Raw genomic sequence first — 19,945 nt, 5'->3', positions numbered from 1 at the left:
GCTTCTTGCTTTATGACCCTTGCTTTCCTGGAAAGGAGCAGTTGGCGTGGGAGTGGCACCCTGTGGTCTGATATATCGCAATCCTCTGTGTATTGTATTGTTTGTACTCCTGCTGCACAGGCAGCCACTTAGTCAGACATTCTTTGTGCCGGAGCTACTGATTTCACAGTATAGGTTTTTGCTGCAGCAGGAACCAACAAGTTTTGTAACACTTCGAACACTTGGCCAGTTCTAGTCACTAAAATGGGCTTGATGTGAGGTTCTGTGCTTTGACTGCTCCATACATTACCAACTCCTGAGGGAGCTTTTATAGATTGAATTGCATCATATCAGCACTGTCCAGGAAAAATATTTGTTGTGGTTATAACTGATAGTGCTTCATGCCTTAAACAGAGCTACAGGATAAGCTATTTCAGTGTTTCTTGGGTACTCTAAGCTTGAGTCATAGTGAAAACAAATGTCTTGGATTAAAATATAACAAAGCAAGTAAAACCTGCATAATAAAGCATGCACTCCTGTGCACAGGCAAGTACTTTATTCACAGTATTGCTTAAAGGTGTTGGGCTGTTTGGTCATCATACCATACATCTAAGGGCATGTGCAATGCTGGTAAATTTGGTGGATGTAGCATACTAAAAGTTGGTCAGTTTTGTAACATAAACATCCAACTAGGGAAGCACGTTATGGATAACCTTGTTTGCACCACAAGACGGATGGTACGCATGATATCATCCAGCATTTCCTAATAAGACAGATAACTGATATTGTTTAGCTCGACATAGGTCTTCAACGTTATGAGTGCTTGTCACAGTTAAGTTTAGTACTTGTAGAAATATGTATTAGGAGTCCTGTGAAGCACTAAGTGTTTTGTTGAACAATTTTACTTTTCAGTCATCACCTACCTCTGCTAGTGTTTCGAGGAGTGGAGGTTGTGTCGTACACTCACATGCCGCAGAAGACACTGCATTACCTTTCGCCAGTGTGAAAAGTGAAACTCACACGTATTCCCAACAGGGAATGGATTTTGCTGGTGTTTCTGTTGGAGGCACAACCCGACTGAGTGGTAGCAAAGACTCTGTACTCTATGATGAAAACGTGAATCCATTCGTGTCGCAATCTGTGCTTCCAAGTGTCCCCATTGCACCTCTGGAACACTCAGATTCCAACGACAATATTGTGGTGTACAACGAAGGAGATGGAGACCGTGTAGATTCCACTGGCTATAGCGGGAAACCTTTAGACGTTAAACAGGTGAGTTTCTGCATTTTTTTTTACGCTTCCCATTTACCGTTTATAGGTTGCATGCTTTAGTGTCCACACAGTGTAGCTCCTCTCTAATTAGTGGCAACAGTTCTGTGGAGAGCCAAATTTTACATATCTTCAGCGACCAAGAGTGTTGGTTACCTCATTTGTAACAATACATTGTCCATGGTATTAGCCACCACAAGTTCAAGACACAATTTGTCGCTCAAAGCTTTATGTTCATGTGTAATCAAGTGATATCAAGGACAATTGACTTCAAAATTGCACCGCTGTATTATGCAGTTGCGACCCAACAGGCGCAGCTTCACGGTGCGCAAAGACACACCGCCACAAGTCTCGAAACCAGTTGCAGAAGTAAACCAGGAGGACCGAAGACCGGCTTCCGAAATACGTGAGGGGCCTGTACGTGAGGTAAGAATGCATGACAAAAGCAGACGACTGATATTGACGGTTTGATGGAATTCCCTCTCTGGAAAAACGAGAAAATGTCATTCTGTAACCAGCCAATGATTAGGTGCCTTTGAGAAAAGCCTGCCTTACCATGCCTGTGACAGTTCGTTAGGTTGCTATAGAACTGGGTACTGATTCGCGTTCTGCATGGTTCCCACTGGTCCTTCAAACCTTTGAATACCCTGGAATTTGAAAATGCCATTTTCAAGGTCTGGAAAACCCTGAAATTCTTTTCCAGCTCTTGAAAACCATTTTGCATCTTTTCCTTGTTCTCATGGAGCTGCTAATGCAAATTCTGCTTACCATACCACAAACTGTTTTACGTCCCAGACAAAATGACTACTGAGCCTTAAAAGGTCCTTGAAAGACATTTGAATTTTTGTTCCAAAATTCTGTGGGTGGTTCCCACAGAACTAAAACCATGAGAACTAACTTGCACAAACATTTAGGAATGTTGTAAGCATCTTTGTGCAGCATACTGGAAGTGCTGAGGTAGTAGGTAGCCTTTTTTGTTGTACTTTCCAAAAACTACTGAAAGTTTGCATGGGGCCTTTTCAGTGCATCCATCAGGAAAGTGACAGCAAAAACACTGTACACAAGAAAACGTGGAAACATCGGGTGAAGCCCACTTTCAGGGTGGTGCCGTTCGTATTCGAGGAAAGCGGATATTCGATTTGCGAATAGAGTACTTCGAGTGATTGATATTAGATACAAATTCGAGAACTGGAATATTCTCACAACCCTAGTAAAAATATTTGCATAAAACAAGTTCAGCAACCTGATGTCTCCACTTCTACCAGCCATTTTTACTTTTATTTTTTGTCTAGACAATATCCAGGTGTAGTACACCATCATGAACATCTAACTTTTCATTTGCAGCCGAGTCTGAAGCAGTGAGAGCTCCAAATTATGGCAAATTCTTAGTGTGTCACCCTTACAAAAATATAGTCATAATTGCATTGCACAGGTTTTCCTTATCGTTTAGGGTACCGCATAATGTACAATGGCCCATTTTTGAAGTCATGCTATATGACAGGTTTCAACCAAATCCCCAGCTGCCTTAGCTGGAGATCACACTATCTATTGCAAGTGGCTGCTAGATCCTACTGAGTGTGTTGTATTGTTGGTGCATTTCCTAGAATTTCCGCATTAGTGGTTACAGCCTAGGACTGCTAATGGGCCTAGCAGCAATATTACATGCTGAGTAGACTATTTTGAGGAGCAATGCATTGTCTTTGGTTTTAGAGCAATCTCAAGTGTCAGGCACGATTTCTGCCACTCCAAAGCCTTCACATAAGGTGAAATGAGAGTAAGAAGTCAGTTGAGCATATGACACTTTCCAAAATGCAGAGTTGCCATGGTGGCATGCAAGATAGCTTTTAAATCACACCCTGATATTCTGCAGTTGCGGGGCAACAGGCGCAGCTTCACAGTACGCAAAGATACCCCTCCAGAAGCCTCTCATCCAGCTTCAGAGGAAAGATCGGAGGACAAAGCTCCTTGCCAGTCACGTGAAGAACCTGCACGTGAGGTAGGAAACGCTTCGTGCTTAGTTGCTAGACCGTCGTTAAAGATGCACGAGAAAGAAAACTTGTTGATTGTGTGTGTGAGACCAGAGTTCGAGGTATCTTGTTACTGTAACTAAGATCCTTCTTTGGTGTGTTGTCACATGTAAGGGCACCATGTATTAGTTTCTTTCTCAGGTAACTTTGCCAAAGGAACTTAAGCTAAGTTTCATGTTACTTTTAATTTGCTTTTCACTCACGTCCACTTATTTTCTTGCTTTCTATCCGGTTCTTTCATGGAATTTTATGCCATAAAACGTGATATTCAATCAATGACCGTATTCTGTTCAAGTAAGAACCGCTGCCATTGAAATGAAGCTGAACCATTGTGCTCCCGCAGGGAGTAAGATGCCAAGCGTTTGAACTGTTGGACATAAACGAAAACAATCTGAGCGTATTGCATTCCTCAGCAGGCAACTCAAGGTCTAACTCAACTGCTCACGTGCCCAGCACCTGCGTATGCTATTTTGTGTACGAACTAACTTGGAAGTAACTCGTTTTTTTTAGGTAACTTCGTAACTGCAAGTTACATTTCAGGAGAATATTAACTTAGTTACGTTTTTCACACTGTAACTGAATTCGTAACGAGTTAGATTTGACGGGTAACTTCTCGATCTATGTGTGAGTGTCTACTCACTCTAGGAATGGTCATGGCATCAAGTTTTTCAGATGAGGATGATATATTTACCATGGATTACCTTCTGTCAAAAAGATGTGCATATTGTATATAAGTACTGCTTTGATTGCACTAGACAAAGAAAAGCACCAGGCATAAGCTAAGCCTAAAAATTGCTGCTCCACCACAAACATCACATTTTGCATAAGTGACTGCGTGTGAATGTGGCTCTGATGTTGCCGCTTGTCCTCTTCGTTCTCCAGAAGGCGAAGGAGGCTATATTTTCATTGGCTTGACGAAATCTACTTGTATCCTTGTTCTTCTACTCCTCGTCTCCTCCAGTCGGTTTGTTGGTAGTGATCGTGAATGAGTAATCCGCTTTGGGGATTCTGTTGAAGTTCCTTATGATGACTTTGTCTCTGTTGCCTGTTCCTTTGACAGGTTCCTCGTGCATGGCATTAGGTGTGTGATCAGCTTTTTTAGGGCTTTCTTGCTGTGACTATTTGTTCTGCATGGCAGTTGGAGTATGATGTAGAGCACTGGTAACATGCTTTTGCTATTTTTAGTGTACAACTTCTGAGTTTCTTTAGAAACGAATGCTGTTCCATTCTTGGTAACCAGAACCTTAGCCAAATGGTGACCTAGAGACATAAAATTTAGTGCCTCAGCTGTTTCGTTGCTGCGTTGATGACTAATAATTGTCTGTTGATAGCCCTCCAACAAAACTACTGTGTGCAACAGACTGCAGCTCTTCCTGCTGCATTTGGATGGTGCTTCTGGTGGCAGCTTCATATTTTTTCGACACTTTTGACACTTTCTGGTGTCTAGCCGGTTCTTTCACATGCTGCTACTTTTCACTGTCAGCATGACAGGCTTGTGTGTTGCAGTGTCTGGGTGGTCTATGCTGCCTTAACTGTTTTCACCCATGATGTCTTGAAAGTTTATAAAAGGCTTGAATTGTGAAGGCAAACATTGATAACTGAATCCTGCAGGTTAAAATGTACCATTGTTACTTGAAGTCTGCTTCCAGTCTGTCATTGCTGCGACACTTCAGGCTTGAAGTCAATTTGTCTGCTTGGCTTACAGGTGGAAAAATGGCTCCACGTTCAGTGTCACAGGGCAAGGTTCTTTTTGAGACAGGACTTTTGTTATCCGTGTTGTAGGGTACAGCTTCCGGCAGAGCCACCCTGGTGGTTCGTGAAGGAAACACAAAGTGGGGGTTCAGGTGTTCTATTTGCGCTGTAGGGGTGCCAGTCTCCTGTGAAAGCTTGGCTGTGGGATGCACAGAGCCGGGCAGCTAACGCGGCTGGCGGTCGTTGGTTGTCCACTTTGGTTTTGTGCTTGTGCCTCTTGAATTAAAATGGCAAGTGACATGCCTGTTAGCAAGTCGCACACCAAGGGGTAGAAACAGTAGTGGATCTAGAATATCAGGCACAACAGACGTGCGACCGTTCGCGCTGTTTGGGGCAAATTAAGTTACAGTAATTTGACATTTGTGAACTTTATAAATGTTAAATGGCAAAATAATTAAGGATTAATTAAAGTTAAAAATAGCAAGACAATTAATTAAAAGCTAAATTGATAATTAAAGAATGAGAAAAAATTTACAAATTCACTAAAACAGCAAGAGACATCAAGCGAAGCACCAATCTTGAAGCAGGTGAGGGGGTTTGTCCCATTTGGTTTTCGCTCTGTCTGTTCTCCCTGAGGAATGAAGGGCCAAGGTGAGGATCATGTGGTGGCATTGAAGCACCACCTCCCCACCCACCCCCATGGCCAGGGCTTCTGATGAGTATTGTCCATCATGCCTTCCTGCTCTGGATAGCCTGTGACCATACAACTAACTGCGCGCATTCCTACTCAAGCAGCACTCTGGCACAGCGATACGAAAACATTCTATCGCAGCCGTGATCTCGGATACCTTCATTATAACTTGACAAATGCCCTATATTTGAGCGTATACTGGTATCTTGCCACGTTCCGCTTTTGCACTGACAGCCTGACAGGGTGCAACCTCGAGTGTCTCTAGAAAACCGAGTAAAAAGTATTGGTCTTGCGGAAGCTGGCACTTCCCAGTGCTCGATTGCCCATCAAATCAGCTGTTCTCTGCTGTCTATCAACCGCGTCATTTGCACCTTTAGAGAAGGATGAATAAGAGATGCCCCATGTGGGCCACCGCCCTCAGTCATGAACCCGGCAGAGGATCAGCTCATCGTGGCTGCCAGTGCTATTGATCTATTTCTGACTGCTGTGGACATCAAGCGAGAGCTAGGTCTGCAGGATTCAGTCTCCACTGTCCTGTGGAGGCCGCGGTCAGTCGACCTCGAACTCTGCAGTAGCGCTGAAAACTATGATAGACCAGCACAAGGTGACCAGGGTGCTGTTCGCCCAACGGCGTCAAGACTAGACTGTGGAGCACTGGGCAAACTTCATTTTCTCTGATGAGGCGACGTTTTCGTCCTTTTTCAATTGGTGGTGTCTTGTCTATTGTCCGGCAGCGTCAATAGGCAAGCGGCATTGTTGAAGGTAGAGCACGAGTGTCTGATAATGATTGATTTTGTAGTTCAAGTACAATGAAGTACAAGGTGTTACCCTATAAAATTCTACCCGCGCCGGCATGCTGTGCTCGCTAATTACTCAATGCAGGTGGTACGATGTGGTGCCTACGTATAAAACTCATAAGGACATTCCATCATGGTAAATATCGAAGTAATTGAGCGCTGTAATGCAAAGTTATAGCGCAAAACGTGAGGTTCTCCTAGTCAAAACAGCCAAGATGGCGGTGTTGTGAATCGCAATTGTGACACAGTTCCCCAGACAGCGACGTGTCGCTCTGGCAATCAATCCATCCATCCAGGCAGAGACGTCCCTGCGTTAGGTTATTTCACTGCCTTTCAGTAAGCAGACGACATCCCTTTTGGGTGTCTCCTGCTGAGTACGTCGGGCATTTTCGTTTCTCACGTTGCTTACTGAGCAAAATACGGCAGTTACACGAAAGTGAAATGAAAACTGCAGTTCCATCCGGCTGGCAGGATATGTGACACGTCGCCGTCTGGGGAGCAGCATGTCAACTGCTCTTCTTAACGCCGCCATCTTGATTATTTTGACTTCCGGGAATTGCACGTTTTGAGTTATAACTTCGTGCTGCGGCACTCAATCACTTCAAAGATGAGCTTTATGAGCTTTATATGAAGACCGCACAATTGCATTGAGTAATTGCCGAGTACGGCATGGCGGCACGGGTAGACTTCCTGGGGTAGACTTCGGGTAGGGTAACACCCTGTATATAGTATAATAAAAACATTGTCATGCAGCTGTATATTTCCCATCCTTTTCCCGAGTTCTTCCTGGCCTACATTAATCGCATCTATAAAAGCGCTCTGGTGGGCTCTCCATCCAGGGACTGAGACTGCTGGTGAGGGTGCAGGGCCATTTCAATGCTGCGGCCTACAGCGCTATCATTGACCAGGTGGTGGTCCCATATGCACTCAATGGTCCCATCCCAAATGGATGTTTAAGGTTCCAACGTGACCGCTCTAGTGTCCATCTGGTGAGGGCTACTCAATACTAACTGGACAACCTAGGTCCCCCAATGAGCCCTGACCTTACCATAATGGAACACTTATGGAACATCCTGAACGGCCGCTTGAGCGCGAGTGGGCGCAGATTTCGTTCTGTGGATGAGCTGTGGGGTGCCAACCTTTGGGAAGACATGGGCCTCTTGGATCAACTCTACTTGTCGCTACCAAGGCACATGGAATTTGTAATAGAAGCAAATGGAGAAAGCCATTTGCTACTGAGTTATCCCTTATTTGACTTTCTGCTGCAGAGGGCGCGGTTGACAGTTGGTGACCGATCACAGCTTTGTTAGAATGTTTTTATACAGAGGCGTAACTCTGTGTGCTGTCAATAAACTATCTTTGTGTCAGCATGCTGCTTGAGTAGGAATGTGTGCCGTTAGTTGTATGGTCACAGGCTATCCAGAACAACAGGAAGGAATGACACAATACTCATCAGAAGCCCATTCCGTGGGGGTGGGTGGGGAGGTGGTGATGCTTGAATGCCGCCACGCCTGGCCTTGGCCCCCCTTTATTCCTCAGGGGGAACAGAGAGAGGGAGTAATTTGACATTTTTCAACTTCAATTAATTTTTAAATTTGCCAAATTCAGCTTGGCTTTAAGTGATCCGCATAATTAATTTGCCCCGAATAGTGCAATCTGTTGCAAGTCTTTCTTGTGACTGATATTCTAGATCCACTGCTGTTTCTGCCCCTTGGTGTGCGACTTGCTTCATCCACTAAACAGGCAAGTTTCTTTCCATTTCAATTCGAGAAGCATGAAACCAAAGAGGACAACCGACGGCTGCCCGCTGTATTGGCTGCCCAGCTCTGCGCATCCTGCTATTCCAGTTCTGAACCTTTCACAGGGGACTGGCACCCATTCAGCGCGAATGGAACACCCGTAGCCCAGCCTGCTGTGTTTCTTTTGAGCGCTGCCAGGGTGGCTCTCCTCCTCCTCTGCATGCTGAGGTCACGTTCAAGTTAACTCTGCCGGGAGCTGTACCCGTATGGTAGTCTATGTGGTTGCCGTATTCGTTGAAGCTGTACACACCACCCATGGGCAAAGAGACTCACTGTGATCTTTCACAATGTTGGTTTTCTTTCCATGTGTGCACAGAAATGTGCTACACAAATATTTGCCATTGCCCTCTTTGTCTATGGGTGCTCTATGACCCTGGTTTGCTACTTGGGGTCTCACAGTACCCATTCCACTAAGCAGGAAGGAATGAAACTTGTGCTCATTCGTGATGGATAGGAACAGTACTTGACAGCAACAAAGCTTTCAGTTTGTGGCATAGCATAAGCAGGAACACCTTCCCGTTCATGCCATACCTACCAGATTTCTTGTACAGCAGTCAGTGCAGTTTTCTTTTACTGTTTCATGGTTCTTCAAAAGGGTGTTCTAGCAGCTAATCATGCTCTAAATGTTTGAAGTCCATTTTTTGATGGCTTCCTGAATGCCTCCACAATAGCTGGAGTCTCTCCTTCTGGGGGCATACACCTTCTCTGAATTCAGTGAGATGAAACAGGCACCACTGTCTGAAGTTTGTCATGTATTCATGTGGCACACACACTTACCTACATGAGACTATGCGTGTGTCTACGAATGTTTTCTGGAGTGGTATCATGGCTTTTATGGAGTTGTATGAAGCTTGTATAAGGCCATTCGTGGCTATACCAAGACAAACTAATGCCCACCCCAAACTCTTTGCAGCCAAGACCAAATTGCTGCAGTAGCACTGTGAATGCACCACTTGTCCAAGAAGCTTGGGAACCTTTGCCAGAGGATTGTGCAGACCTCCGCACCAAGACTGAAGCATTCAGTCAGAACGAAGACTTGCCTAGAGACAGTGAGGCTGGCCCAGAAGTAGCAGAATTCTCTGAGGACGAATTTCACTGTGCTTTTGAGCACTTCAAAGACCCTTCAGCATTTGACTTTCTTCAAAAGTTTGGTGACAGCAAGCATCTAGGAAGGTCCAGTCTGGGACGTTGTTCCCTCTTCTTGAAATTCGACCCGTTATTGGCAGACGGGAGGCCTAGTCTTGGTAAATCTTTGTAATTGCTATATGTATGAGGGGCGTTCAAGTCAAACCGGGACTTTTCATTTTTCGCAAAAGTAAAATGAACTTACAGGTGAGAAATTAGTTTTATTTTTCAACGTAATGTCCAGCTGGGCACTAATGCACTTGTCCCAGCGTTTCACGAGGGCTTGGATGCCAGCAGCGTAGAAATCCTTACCGATGCGTAGCAGCCATGATCGGACCGCATTCTTGACCTCGTCGTCGCAGCTGAAGTGGCGGCCCCCAAGGAACGCGTTCAGTGGCCCGAAGAGATGGAAATCGCTGGGGGCGAGGTCTGGACTGTAAGGGGGATGTGGCAGCAACTCCCAGCCAAGTTCCTTTAAGGTGCGTGTCGTGAGATGCGCGGTATCTGGGCATGCATTGTCCTGTAGGAGGAGGACTCCTTTGGTGATGAGGCCCTGCTTTCCGAAACTGGAGGTGTTCATGAATGATAGTGTTCAACGTTACCGCAGAAAGGTCAGTGTTTGGAGCCAGTTCGAGACATGTTATCCGTCGGTCCTTTAGGATCAGGCGCTCCACAAGTTGGATGTTCTCAGGAACTCTGACACTGGGCGCTGAGCCGCCACGGCCGGGATCGTCCTGCACTGATGTACGGCCGTCTCGGAACCGTTTGCACCACTCAAACGCTTTGCTGCGGCTAAGTGTATCGTGGCCATACTGAGCCTGAAGTCTTCTGTGAATTTCAGATGACTTTACGCCTTTATTCACGAGAAACTTCATGACAATTCGCGGTTCGATGTGCGCGCTCACCTCGTTGTCGGCCATCTTGTCTAGCACGTGTGCTCTGTTTCGCACAAACTTTGGACCACTACGTGGTGAACGCGGAGGCCTGTCGCGTGTGAAAATGATGAAAAAGTCCCTGTTTGACTTGAACGCCCCTGGTATCATGATATAAATCTTTTGTGCCTGCATGTCCAAACACACGACTACTGGTTACCAATTGCAGCTCCTACTATAGAAGTCAAAGAAGAAAATTCTCCTGCCTCGAAGTCTCCTGCACCACAGTAAGTTTCATTTTGCTATTTCTTTAATGTGGGACTACCCTGGTGCTTTCCTTTTTGCAGTCCTAACGTGCCCTGTGCCAAGTCAAAATCTGTAGAATTGATTGACTGGAGTACCTCCCCTAAGGTGGTAGGTATTTATTGCAAACCCTATGTAGATGCATTGCTTTGAATTGATCACAGCGGGAGTAAGTGATGACCAGACCGCGGATTTGCATGTTTTGCATGTTTCTTTCCGGGGCATGCAGAGCTTCGAACGCAATATATTTGCATGTTTTGAGGCCATATGAATGCATTAGTGAAGGTTTTAAAATGCACGAAAATGCATGTTTCGGACTTTAGTGCAGGTTTGTAAGAATACTGCATGTTTGTGCATAAATGCGCGCGTGCGTGAAGACGCACGGAAGGCTGCGTTCGCTACAGACGCATGCGAAACCAGCATTGGAGTCGTCTCTGACTTGTACGCATCTTGAGTGCGTACTCAAAATACAGTACTCAAAATACTTTTCTTCGTCGTCAAGCTGTGTCCAGCACACTTCCCTGTCGTGTCCAGATTTTCAGCTCGGTAGAACTTAACCCCCCCTTTCTTTTTTGGGGGGAATTCGCGCATCCGGTCATCTGGTACAATAGGCTGGTCCCACGCTTGGCCTTGCTTGTCAATAGCCGGACCCTTTTGTCAGAGAACGATTCCTATTCATATTGCCAGGTGAATCCCCAGGGGATTAGGTACCAGAGAATCCCAGCGTTTATCTCCTTGGTCACCAAAGCAATGTTGTTGAGAAGAGCTTTTCAGCATACAAGCTTATGCTTACAGAGAGATAGTTTCAGCCCCCGAAAGCTTGGAGCAGTATATGTAGAATGGAATAGAACAGAAATAGAAAGAAAAAAAAAGATGGAAACGTAGGTCGCACTGGTGCGACCAGATGTGGAACAGTATATCGTGGTCTATTGTCACCAGAACTACAAGTAGTTTGTTGTAACATTCATTCTTCTAGTCATTATTGATGTTTTAAATGTAGAGTGTACCCTGAAGTTCTGTACAACACGCATGAAAATAAACCATGTGCATATTGCATATTTCTACACTTTTTGACGCATTTGCAGCATGTTTAATGCTTGCTTTGCCACTTTAGCTGCATGTTTTATGCATGTTTAGTCGTTTTTTGCTGCATGTTTATTTGCATGTTTTCCCATTTTTTGCTGCATGATTGCATGCATATTTAGTGGGTTTTTAGTGCATATAATTCCGCGGTCTGGTGATGGCCCATTTTACTTCTGTTTACATAAGAAATTGAAATGCAGTTTCTCATGAATCGTTACTTTGAATCGTATGTTTTGCAAAATGCTCTTCGAATATGAGGATTCTGAACACCATGGGATAATGTTAAGGATAATTACAGAAATATTTTTGAGTATTGCTTGTTTGGGGGATTTAACTGCCATCCAGGTATCCATACAAAGCTGGAGATGTGAAAATGCTTGTATACTTGATGATAAGTCTTACTGGTCTTGTCGTGATATGCCTCATTCAGTGAGGGTTGTTTTATTTTGAACACTAACACTAGCAAACACTAAATGCCTTGATTCACATGTGTACATATTACTTATGCCTTATTCAGTGCAGTGTGACTCTGCGGCAACCGATGAATAACTTCCCACATTCTGTACTAATAGGGTTATGCTCGATTATCACACCTATACACAAAAACGCAATTCAAGGAATGGGCGCTGCCATTAGTGCTGCCACCACGTGGTAGTCACAGGTACTGTGCACATGTGGATTGCCGGTTGCAGAGTTTCTTCATTTTCCCATGTGTGTTTTCGTTCATTTTTGTGTCCGTTCGTGTTCACTTCGTGCCCGTTCATTTTCACCCGCTCGGGAACTGGTGTAGAGAAGATATCGCATCGGCCAGCACTCCTCATGTGAACAGCTGCGCATATTGCACGCGGAAGCAAGCAGTATTCTTTTTCCTTGATCTTTTTAATGTTTATACGCTACTCAAATGTTTACCAGGTGGCTAGTTATATGGAATGTTACATTATTGTCAGTCATACTCATTAAAGGCAGCTGCCACCAGTATTCATCCCAGTGGGAAGATATTTTGGCAGTCCACCCTGGTTGTGTTGTCGCTGGGAACGAGGCTAAGGAGTGCATGGAGGCTGGGGGGTTTGAGAGTAATGTGACAAGGTCTATAGCCAAATGCAGGAAGTCAGCATGTTACTGCAAAGATTTTCCATCCTGCAGTATTACGTATCTTTAACTAATAAGAGGACAGACTTGCAGTAGCCATACCTTACATCGTGATTTAGATTGCACTACTGTGACTATGTGCTGCTGGGGTAATGCCAACCTAAACAGCTGTAGTATTGTTGTTGCCTTGTCGTAGTATGACTTCCTGGATTATGATTGGCACAATGTAATGTTTGTTTGGCCTTGCTTTCGAAACTGCGCCCTCAAACGGGTGCTGTTGACACATTACTGTTGCTGTATGTATGTGAGTGAGATTTTGGCTTCCAGCTCATGCACTTGCTTGCTTCATTGAAATATTTACCAGGAACCTTCCCAGGACCTTTGTGATACATCAGTTACTGCAGGAAGTGTTCAAGTGAAGACAGAGGTGTGTGCAGTTCTAGTATCAAATGTGCTGTCTGAATTCGAGAATTTAGCATCTCATATTGCTTAAATGTAACAGAAAAAGACCTAGGAAAAGAAAATGCTTACCCTTATGGTTGGTGAAATCTTCAACATTCTTTTTGCCTTCCAGGAACAAATGTTCTCTGAGAAGGAGATGTCACAGGCTCTTAAGTTCCAGGAACTAATGTTCCAAGAACGGCTGCTCAAGAAAGACCAAGAACAGTCTGAAGAGCACAAGGAAATGCAGCGACGCTTTGAGTTCCAAGACAACGCCATTCGCAATATGTTCCAAGCTATTAAGGAACTGGTCAAGACATGTGATGGTGCTGCGAAGGAACGACAGTCCCTAACAGCTGATATAGCAAAGCTCAGCAAGGAGAGGGACCAGGTGGGTGGTGATTCGCTTGCACTAAAAACCTCACCAATAACGTCCGCATTGAACAGCAGCATGACCAGTGGCATAGCCGAGCAGGTTAAGGTGTAACCAAGGTCGTGTTGAAGACTGAAAAAAAAAAGAAACATGATAAAACAAAACTCATGGGGACTGCAATTTCATTGGTTTTATCGAAAGTTTCGTTGGATGGAGTCAAAGGCCGCAAATTGCGAAGGTAAATGCTGTACACAAGTGTCTAACTCCCGCTACGATCTGGAAAAGTTTTTCATGAAAAACTTGGCTAGCGCCAAATGGTACCTACAGCATTTTATTCTTACTTGAAATAGGCGAAATACATGCCTAGAATGTGCGGTGTCTCATTGTTTGTATGCCGCCAAAGCCTCCGCAGCTTTCTTTATATTGTGTTGCAATTCCGCAAACTTTTACGTACGTCTCCCTAACGTTGAAGTATGTCTACAGCATTGACCACCTGATGAGCTGTCAACACACACACAGCTCGATGTCTTCGTCATTGTGTTGTTTGTCACTATCGTTGTCGGTGCCTTGCCTGCAAGTGGCTGACACCATCTCCATGTTGCTGCATCATCTTTGACCACGTCAAGAAAATCATTTAGGCTGATTTCGTCACGTATGCTGCCACGTGAACGAAGGGTTCAACACATGCTCACGATGGCACTTTGCGTCTCATGCTATTTGCTGTTGCCTTCGTCCTGTACTTGACTGCAACCAGACAGTTCAAAACCAGCATGTAAGGGGGAAAGGAGAAACCTCAAAAGCAAAATTTCAAACCTTCCAATGACTCGCTTCCTTTTGTAGACAGATTCCTCCTGACCCTAATCGCGAGTGCCCTTCCTTTGCCGCGGGAACAGGATGCTGGTTTCGCCCCTTTCATTTCGTGAAGTCTGTTTTGGGGTTATAAACCCTACCTCATTCTTTCGCTGTAGCTAAGGGGTGACTACAAAGTATTTCGTTGTAGTGGGAGTTGAAATACATTGGTGTCTGTCCTTCTGCTGGGGAATGCAAATTATTTTGCTCCATCGCGAATTTAGTTACATGTATCCTGTTTTGTCGTGACAAGGTTTTTACTGTGGCAGCATTGAACTGTTGGAATAGACAGGACTTTATGCGAATGACAATCCTTTTGTGTGACAATCTACTTTAAGAAGTGGGATAGAACATTGATACAGGACATTGCCTTGCTTGTTTTTTTTAGCACAAGTTGGTTGGGAATTGTAGGGCTGCATAGATACCGAACATTTATAAAGAAAAATACAGCACAATCACTATGCCACGTGATGGTGACCACACAGCGTTCTTAAATATTGAAGAATCAGTAATGGATGAAATAGAGACTGGAAGATTGTTCCACTTGAAGCAGGTTTTGGGTAGAAGTGACTGAAAGCATCTGGGTGCATGTGCATGGTCCAGCAGTGAAGAAATATGGACTAGAAATTAGAGCGTTGAAGGATATTGTTGTGATAACAAATTTTGTAGAACAAAGAGTAACACGCAGTGATGGAAGTGCTGTGCCATTTGTGCCAAACCGAGCCAATCACGAGTTGCTGCGCCATCCAGTACCGTGCAGTGTGCTTGTGCTGCAGTTGCGCCAAAGCACGGAGTAGGCGACTACGCAGTCCACGGAGATCGTGCATGTCACGAGAAAACAAAAATTCGGATTGAAAGATAGAAATTGCATAAAATGGAAAGAAATTGCTGTTGTTCCTCATTTGTGTTTCCTTCAATTTCAGTTGGTGGAGGACTTGAGAGGAGTTGAAGCTGCATTTTCAGACTTCCACAGGCGGTATGAACAAGCGAAGGATATAATTCGCACAATGAAGGAGGTATTGCTTCTTTCTACTTGACATCCCTGTATATGCCAATTTTGATTCTGCTTTTTTTGTTAAGACACTGCCTTCTTGTCTCTGTCCAGAATGAAACTCTTCTGAGGAACCAGCTGACTGAAGCTCAGACAATGTTGGACAAAAGGAACCAGATGCTGAGCACACTGAAGACCAAAGCTGAGGAATCCATTGAGACGTATGAACTGTCCCAGTGTGTTTTGGAGTGTGTTAATGTGCATTTGCTGTTGTGAGGACAGTAGGAACCTGACACTCAGCAGGAGTGGCAGTTTGTTGCTGTTATGATCATGAAGTTTGATTTTTATTTTTTATTTTTTACTTTTCAAAGTATAAAGTCCTGAGTTTAATTTGACCTGTGCCAGGACTGCAGATGTGCTTTTAGCTATTGGTTGTCGCATTTACTGGCCTTCGTGGGTCCATGGGCACAGTGATGGGCAGTTCTTGAAGCACTCAAGTACTAGTTAAAGTACATTTCTGAGTACTTGTACTTTACTTAAGTACTTTTCAAATTGTGTACTTTGTCCTGGTCCATAAAGTACTGAACTGCAAATGCAAAAAATGAAAAATGTCAAGTAAGTTTTGTGTCTATGTAGAAGCAGTATTTTTAACAAGAAAATGGATTGCTGCCCTCCTTTTTCACAGTATACCAAGTGTCAAGTGTGTATATACATCGTCACTTTATCAAAATTTTGTCACCACCAAACTGACACATGGCACTGTGCGAACTAACGTTGCAAATTAGAGGGAAAACCCAGCAGAAAGGTTTAGACCAAGGAGGGGAGACTACAAACTCTTCCTTAGTCCCGTTTTTCCCGCATGCACATACATTGCAAGTTTTCCCTCTTCAAGGTGTACCGACTTGCCTAGATTACTGCTCTAACTCAGTTGGAGGTACTCTAAGCACAGTTTTGGGTACTTTGTGCATCACTGCTGGGAAGACCACTATAGTGTCACTCGTGTAGTCTAGCAACGGAACGCACCGAAAATTTAAAATTTTGTCTCCTGAAATGAAATTCTCTGAGTAGGTTTTGTTTTTGTGACCAGGGCGAACAAGGAAATTGAGAGTTCGAGAAAGACAATGGATGCGGAAAACACCGTGCTGAAGGCTCAGATGAAAAAAGCGGAGATGAAGATAAACAGCCTGGAAAAACATTTGGAGCAGAAGGTAAGCATCTCTATTCAAATTACAGTGATGTATTGCAAGATTTTGTACTTAAGGCTACTAACAAGCACAAGAATTCATGGCAGCATTAATGCTACGTAAGCATTTTGCATTTTTTTTTACACCTTGCGTGGAACCTTCACAAGGTTTCTAAGGCGGGGAAAGCTATGGAACTACAGCTTTTCCAGTTGTGGTTAATCCTCGTGCAGTGGAATTTAATCTTAGTTTCACCACTCTTGACCTTTGTACCACGGAATGTAATCCTGCTGCTTTTAATCTCTGTACCCTGGAATGTAATTTACGTATCAATTTTAATCCTTCCTGCATTCACCTTGTGATTTTATAACAATAAAAAGATATTACCTTGGAAATTCATTTACTACGTGATGTCTGAAGGGTGGTATCATAGAGGATTTTTTAAAGAATGCGAATTGAGTGATAAGGGTGTACTGACTTACAAGACCTGATTGGTGCTTATCGATAATGTCACTGGCTAATTATGTGTGACACAGGGACATCAGGACTGTCCGTCGTTCTTGGTCGAATGGTCCAATGACTTCCTTGTCAATCCATATCAGTCAGTATCTTTACCAGCAACCAGTATCAAATGGTCAGTCAGTCAAATGGTTTTATCAGTTAGTATTTAATCCTGTTGGGAGTGTCCTTAGAAACAACTAATACCCCTGACACACGGGCACGTTTTAACTCCTTTACACAAAGGGGCACCTTATTGAAAGGCGTTGCGTGACGTGACACACGGCAAAGGAGAATCTCCTTTTAAGAAGCGGTCCTTTTGGGAAGCTGAGATTGGCGCTCTCTTTTTCATCTGTAAAGGCGTATGGTGTAGCCTCGAACCAAGGGCGATACAACAATACTCTGGAACGAAGGCTAGACCATGTTTTGGTTTTCCAAGTATGTACTCGGTCTGCGTGCACATATTGCAGTTGCAGTACGTATTTCGAATTCATTGGTCGTATCGTTGTGTTTACTATTACCTAACTACCCTGACTGCTTTATATCTTCTTGTTTATCCTTGGGTGTATTTTTCAAACGAAATGCCAAAAGGAGTTTGCCCTTGCCGTGTGTCGCCAGCACGAACTCCTTTTGTAAAGGACCCCTAATGGAAAGGAGTTCAAATGTGCCAGTGTGTCAGGGCCATGTGCATGGCAGTTTGTTACAACAATGTGCACATTGGGTACCCATAATGGTCACTTCCTTGCAACTAGCAAGGTGTCTACAGTCTTCGAAAACGGATAATTGTCGGGGAATTTTGATGCAACTGCAAAAGTCAGGGCATTATCGGGGAGCTTTCAAGAAAGCAGCTGAAGTCATGGAAAATCGGAGACGATGCGCAGCAAATAAGGGGTTCAGCGACCACGCCCCAGCACCATCTCCGTGCGTAGCACTTCGCCAATACGGCAAGCTCAGAGGCAGAAAAGTGGGGCAGCCTTACTAATACTCGGTAAATTATCTTATGAGGAGTCTGTATCTAAACTTAGCAGCAGGCACCAAGTTCCCTTTTGTTTTGGTCAGGGAATTTGCTTTAATTAGTCACTGAAAACCTGGGAAACTCGAGGAATTTGAAAGCTGCAATTTGGTAGACACTCTGAATTAGTTACTTTTACCCCATTAAAACAAATCCTCACTTGCTATAAACGAGATCTGATAAGCTCTTCTGTGCCAGTGGACCCTTCTCTGAATTCATGATGTGGTGGTCTGTAACTACCAATCAAACATGCATATACAGTACTTAGAGACACTGTCTACTGCTCCTCAGTAAGTTTCACTGACCTTAATACACATAGCTGAGTATCTTTGTCAGCACATAGTAGCGAACAGCTATTTTAAGCAATCTCAGTCAGTCGGTCTGCTCTTATCATGCCATACTTCCAGCTGCCACCCATTGTTCAACAGTCTGTACTGTTGTGGGCTTTCAGGCAATCATGAAATCGTGTACATTAGAACATTCAGCTTTTTAAGAAATCTAAATATTGCTAATTTAATCCTCCAATAAGATACCTATACCTGCCTTCACCCATTGTGTTGAGAGTCAATTCACAAGGTAATATTGCTTTATTGTTTATAAACTTGCAACTTAAAAACTGAAGGGATGCAAAGGACACAGACTAAGCAACAAGATCTGTCAAGATGTCAATCAGGAGCCACCATGCAAAATATTTTTGCCCTGCAGTGTATTGTCACCATGCAATCCAATTTACAAAAAAGTGAGAAAAACAGCTGCATACGGCCGACACGATTGTCCGAACTATCTTTGTACCAAACTTGTATGGGAAAAAGTTTGGGGGAAATTTAGTGCTATGCCTCATGCATTTTGCCTGTGGTTTGCATGAACCAGAAATTTGAGCTTACTCTGCCTCCCAGCTGCACAGGATTGCTATGATGGTTAAGTGCCCCACTTAATTCAATCTTGTTTTCCTTTTCATAGATTGAAGAGAACTCTCAGCTGACGCAGATGTACGACGACCTGCTCAGCAAGGTTCAGCAAAACTGAACTCTGCTCATGGTCTTCCACTTTTGCAAGGCTTCAAACAGTTGCTGGCACTTTCTCTCCGGTCAAGTAGTACTAATGTCTTGGTTCATCATGTATATTGGAACTCGTGGAACAGGTTTTGTTTAGGCTTTTACAAAGTCACTACATTAAAAAAATGTATACAAGTGAGGATGTACTATGGAAGTTATTTGTGGCATTACTATAATTTTTACACGTATGACACTGAATGAAAAGGCTTTTTAATGAAATGGAAAAAGTTGCATGTGAGTTATGATTCAATGAATGTGGGCTATGCAGGAACTACTTGTGTTCATTCATGCTTTTATTAATTTTACTGTGTACGTTATTAGCATCTATGTAGCATTTTGTGTTCCAATATTTTTAATACCTGTACATATGTACTGATGTATAAATAAGTGTCCGTCTGAATGTTGATTTTCCCAAAATCTCTATTTTATTCAAAATGGGGAATGGGCTACAGCTCCATGGTGCCACCTGAAAGAATGGTTAAAAAAGCAGGCGATGTGTATGGTGTAGAAACTATGACTAGCTCAGCGACGAAGGTACACAGATGGACAAGAGACAGGTGAATGTCCGCCAGTTGTTCCACACTCTGGATATGCCGCTGGGACAGAGGCGTCGGAAGGGGAGGGCCCTAACCTAACACAGATCACTACGGTGCAAGGTTCTAGATTGAGAGGTGAGGGAAATACAAAACTGGGAGTCACTGATGCGCTTCCTAGAAATGTCTCTTCCAAGCAATCCGATGACTGTGGAGGTTTTAACGCAGATAGTGAAGACCATCTAGTGTTCTTGGCTACCTTGAGGTGAAAAAAATTTGTTCAGAG

General features: G+C 43.9%; 1 protein-coding gene across 3 annotated transcripts in view; it reads left to right on the top strand.

The window, feature by feature from the left end:
• The window catches only part of LOC135378232 (uncharacterized), a 34,925-nt gene extending 15,660 nt beyond the window's left edge, over positions 1 to 19,265 (top strand). For all 3 annotated transcript variants that reach the window (XM_064611186.1, XM_064611187.1, XM_064611188.1), the window contains 12 exons: positions 892 to 1,251; positions 1,546 to 1,674; positions 3,119 to 3,244; positions 9,168 to 9,498; positions 10,481 to 10,538; positions 10,599 to 10,665; positions 13,091 to 13,153; positions 13,301 to 13,558; positions 15,313 to 15,405; positions 15,495 to 15,601; positions 16,468 to 16,588; positions 19,032 to 19,265. In XM_064611186.1, coding sequence (XP_064467256.1) covers positions 892 to 1,251; positions 1,546 to 1,674; positions 3,119 to 3,244; positions 9,168 to 9,498; positions 10,481 to 10,538; positions 10,599 to 10,665; positions 13,091 to 13,153; positions 13,301 to 13,558; positions 15,313 to 15,405; positions 15,495 to 15,601; positions 16,468 to 16,588; positions 19,032 to 19,097 — 1,779 coding nt within the window. In that variant the 3' untranslated portion in view covers positions 19,098 to 19,265. The remainder of the gene's footprint in view (positions 1 to 891; positions 1,252 to 1,545; positions 1,675 to 3,118; positions 3,245 to 9,167; positions 9,499 to 10,480; positions 10,539 to 10,598; positions 10,666 to 13,090; positions 13,154 to 13,300; positions 13,559 to 15,312; positions 15,406 to 15,494; positions 15,602 to 16,467; positions 16,589 to 19,031) is intronic.
• The last annotated feature ends 680 nt before the right edge of the window (positions 19,266 to 19,945 follow it).

This window comes from Ornithodoros turicata, chromosome 1, assembly GCF_037126465.1.
Source record: "Ornithodoros turicata isolate Travis chromosome 1, ASM3712646v1, whole genome shotgun sequence".
NCBI classification, from domain to species: Eukaryota; Metazoa; Arthropoda; class Arachnida; order Ixodida; family Argasidae; genus Ornithodoros; species Ornithodoros turicata.
The sequence above is the reverse complement of the archived record's forward strand: the minus strand, read 5'-3'. Positions and strand labels throughout refer to the sequence as shown.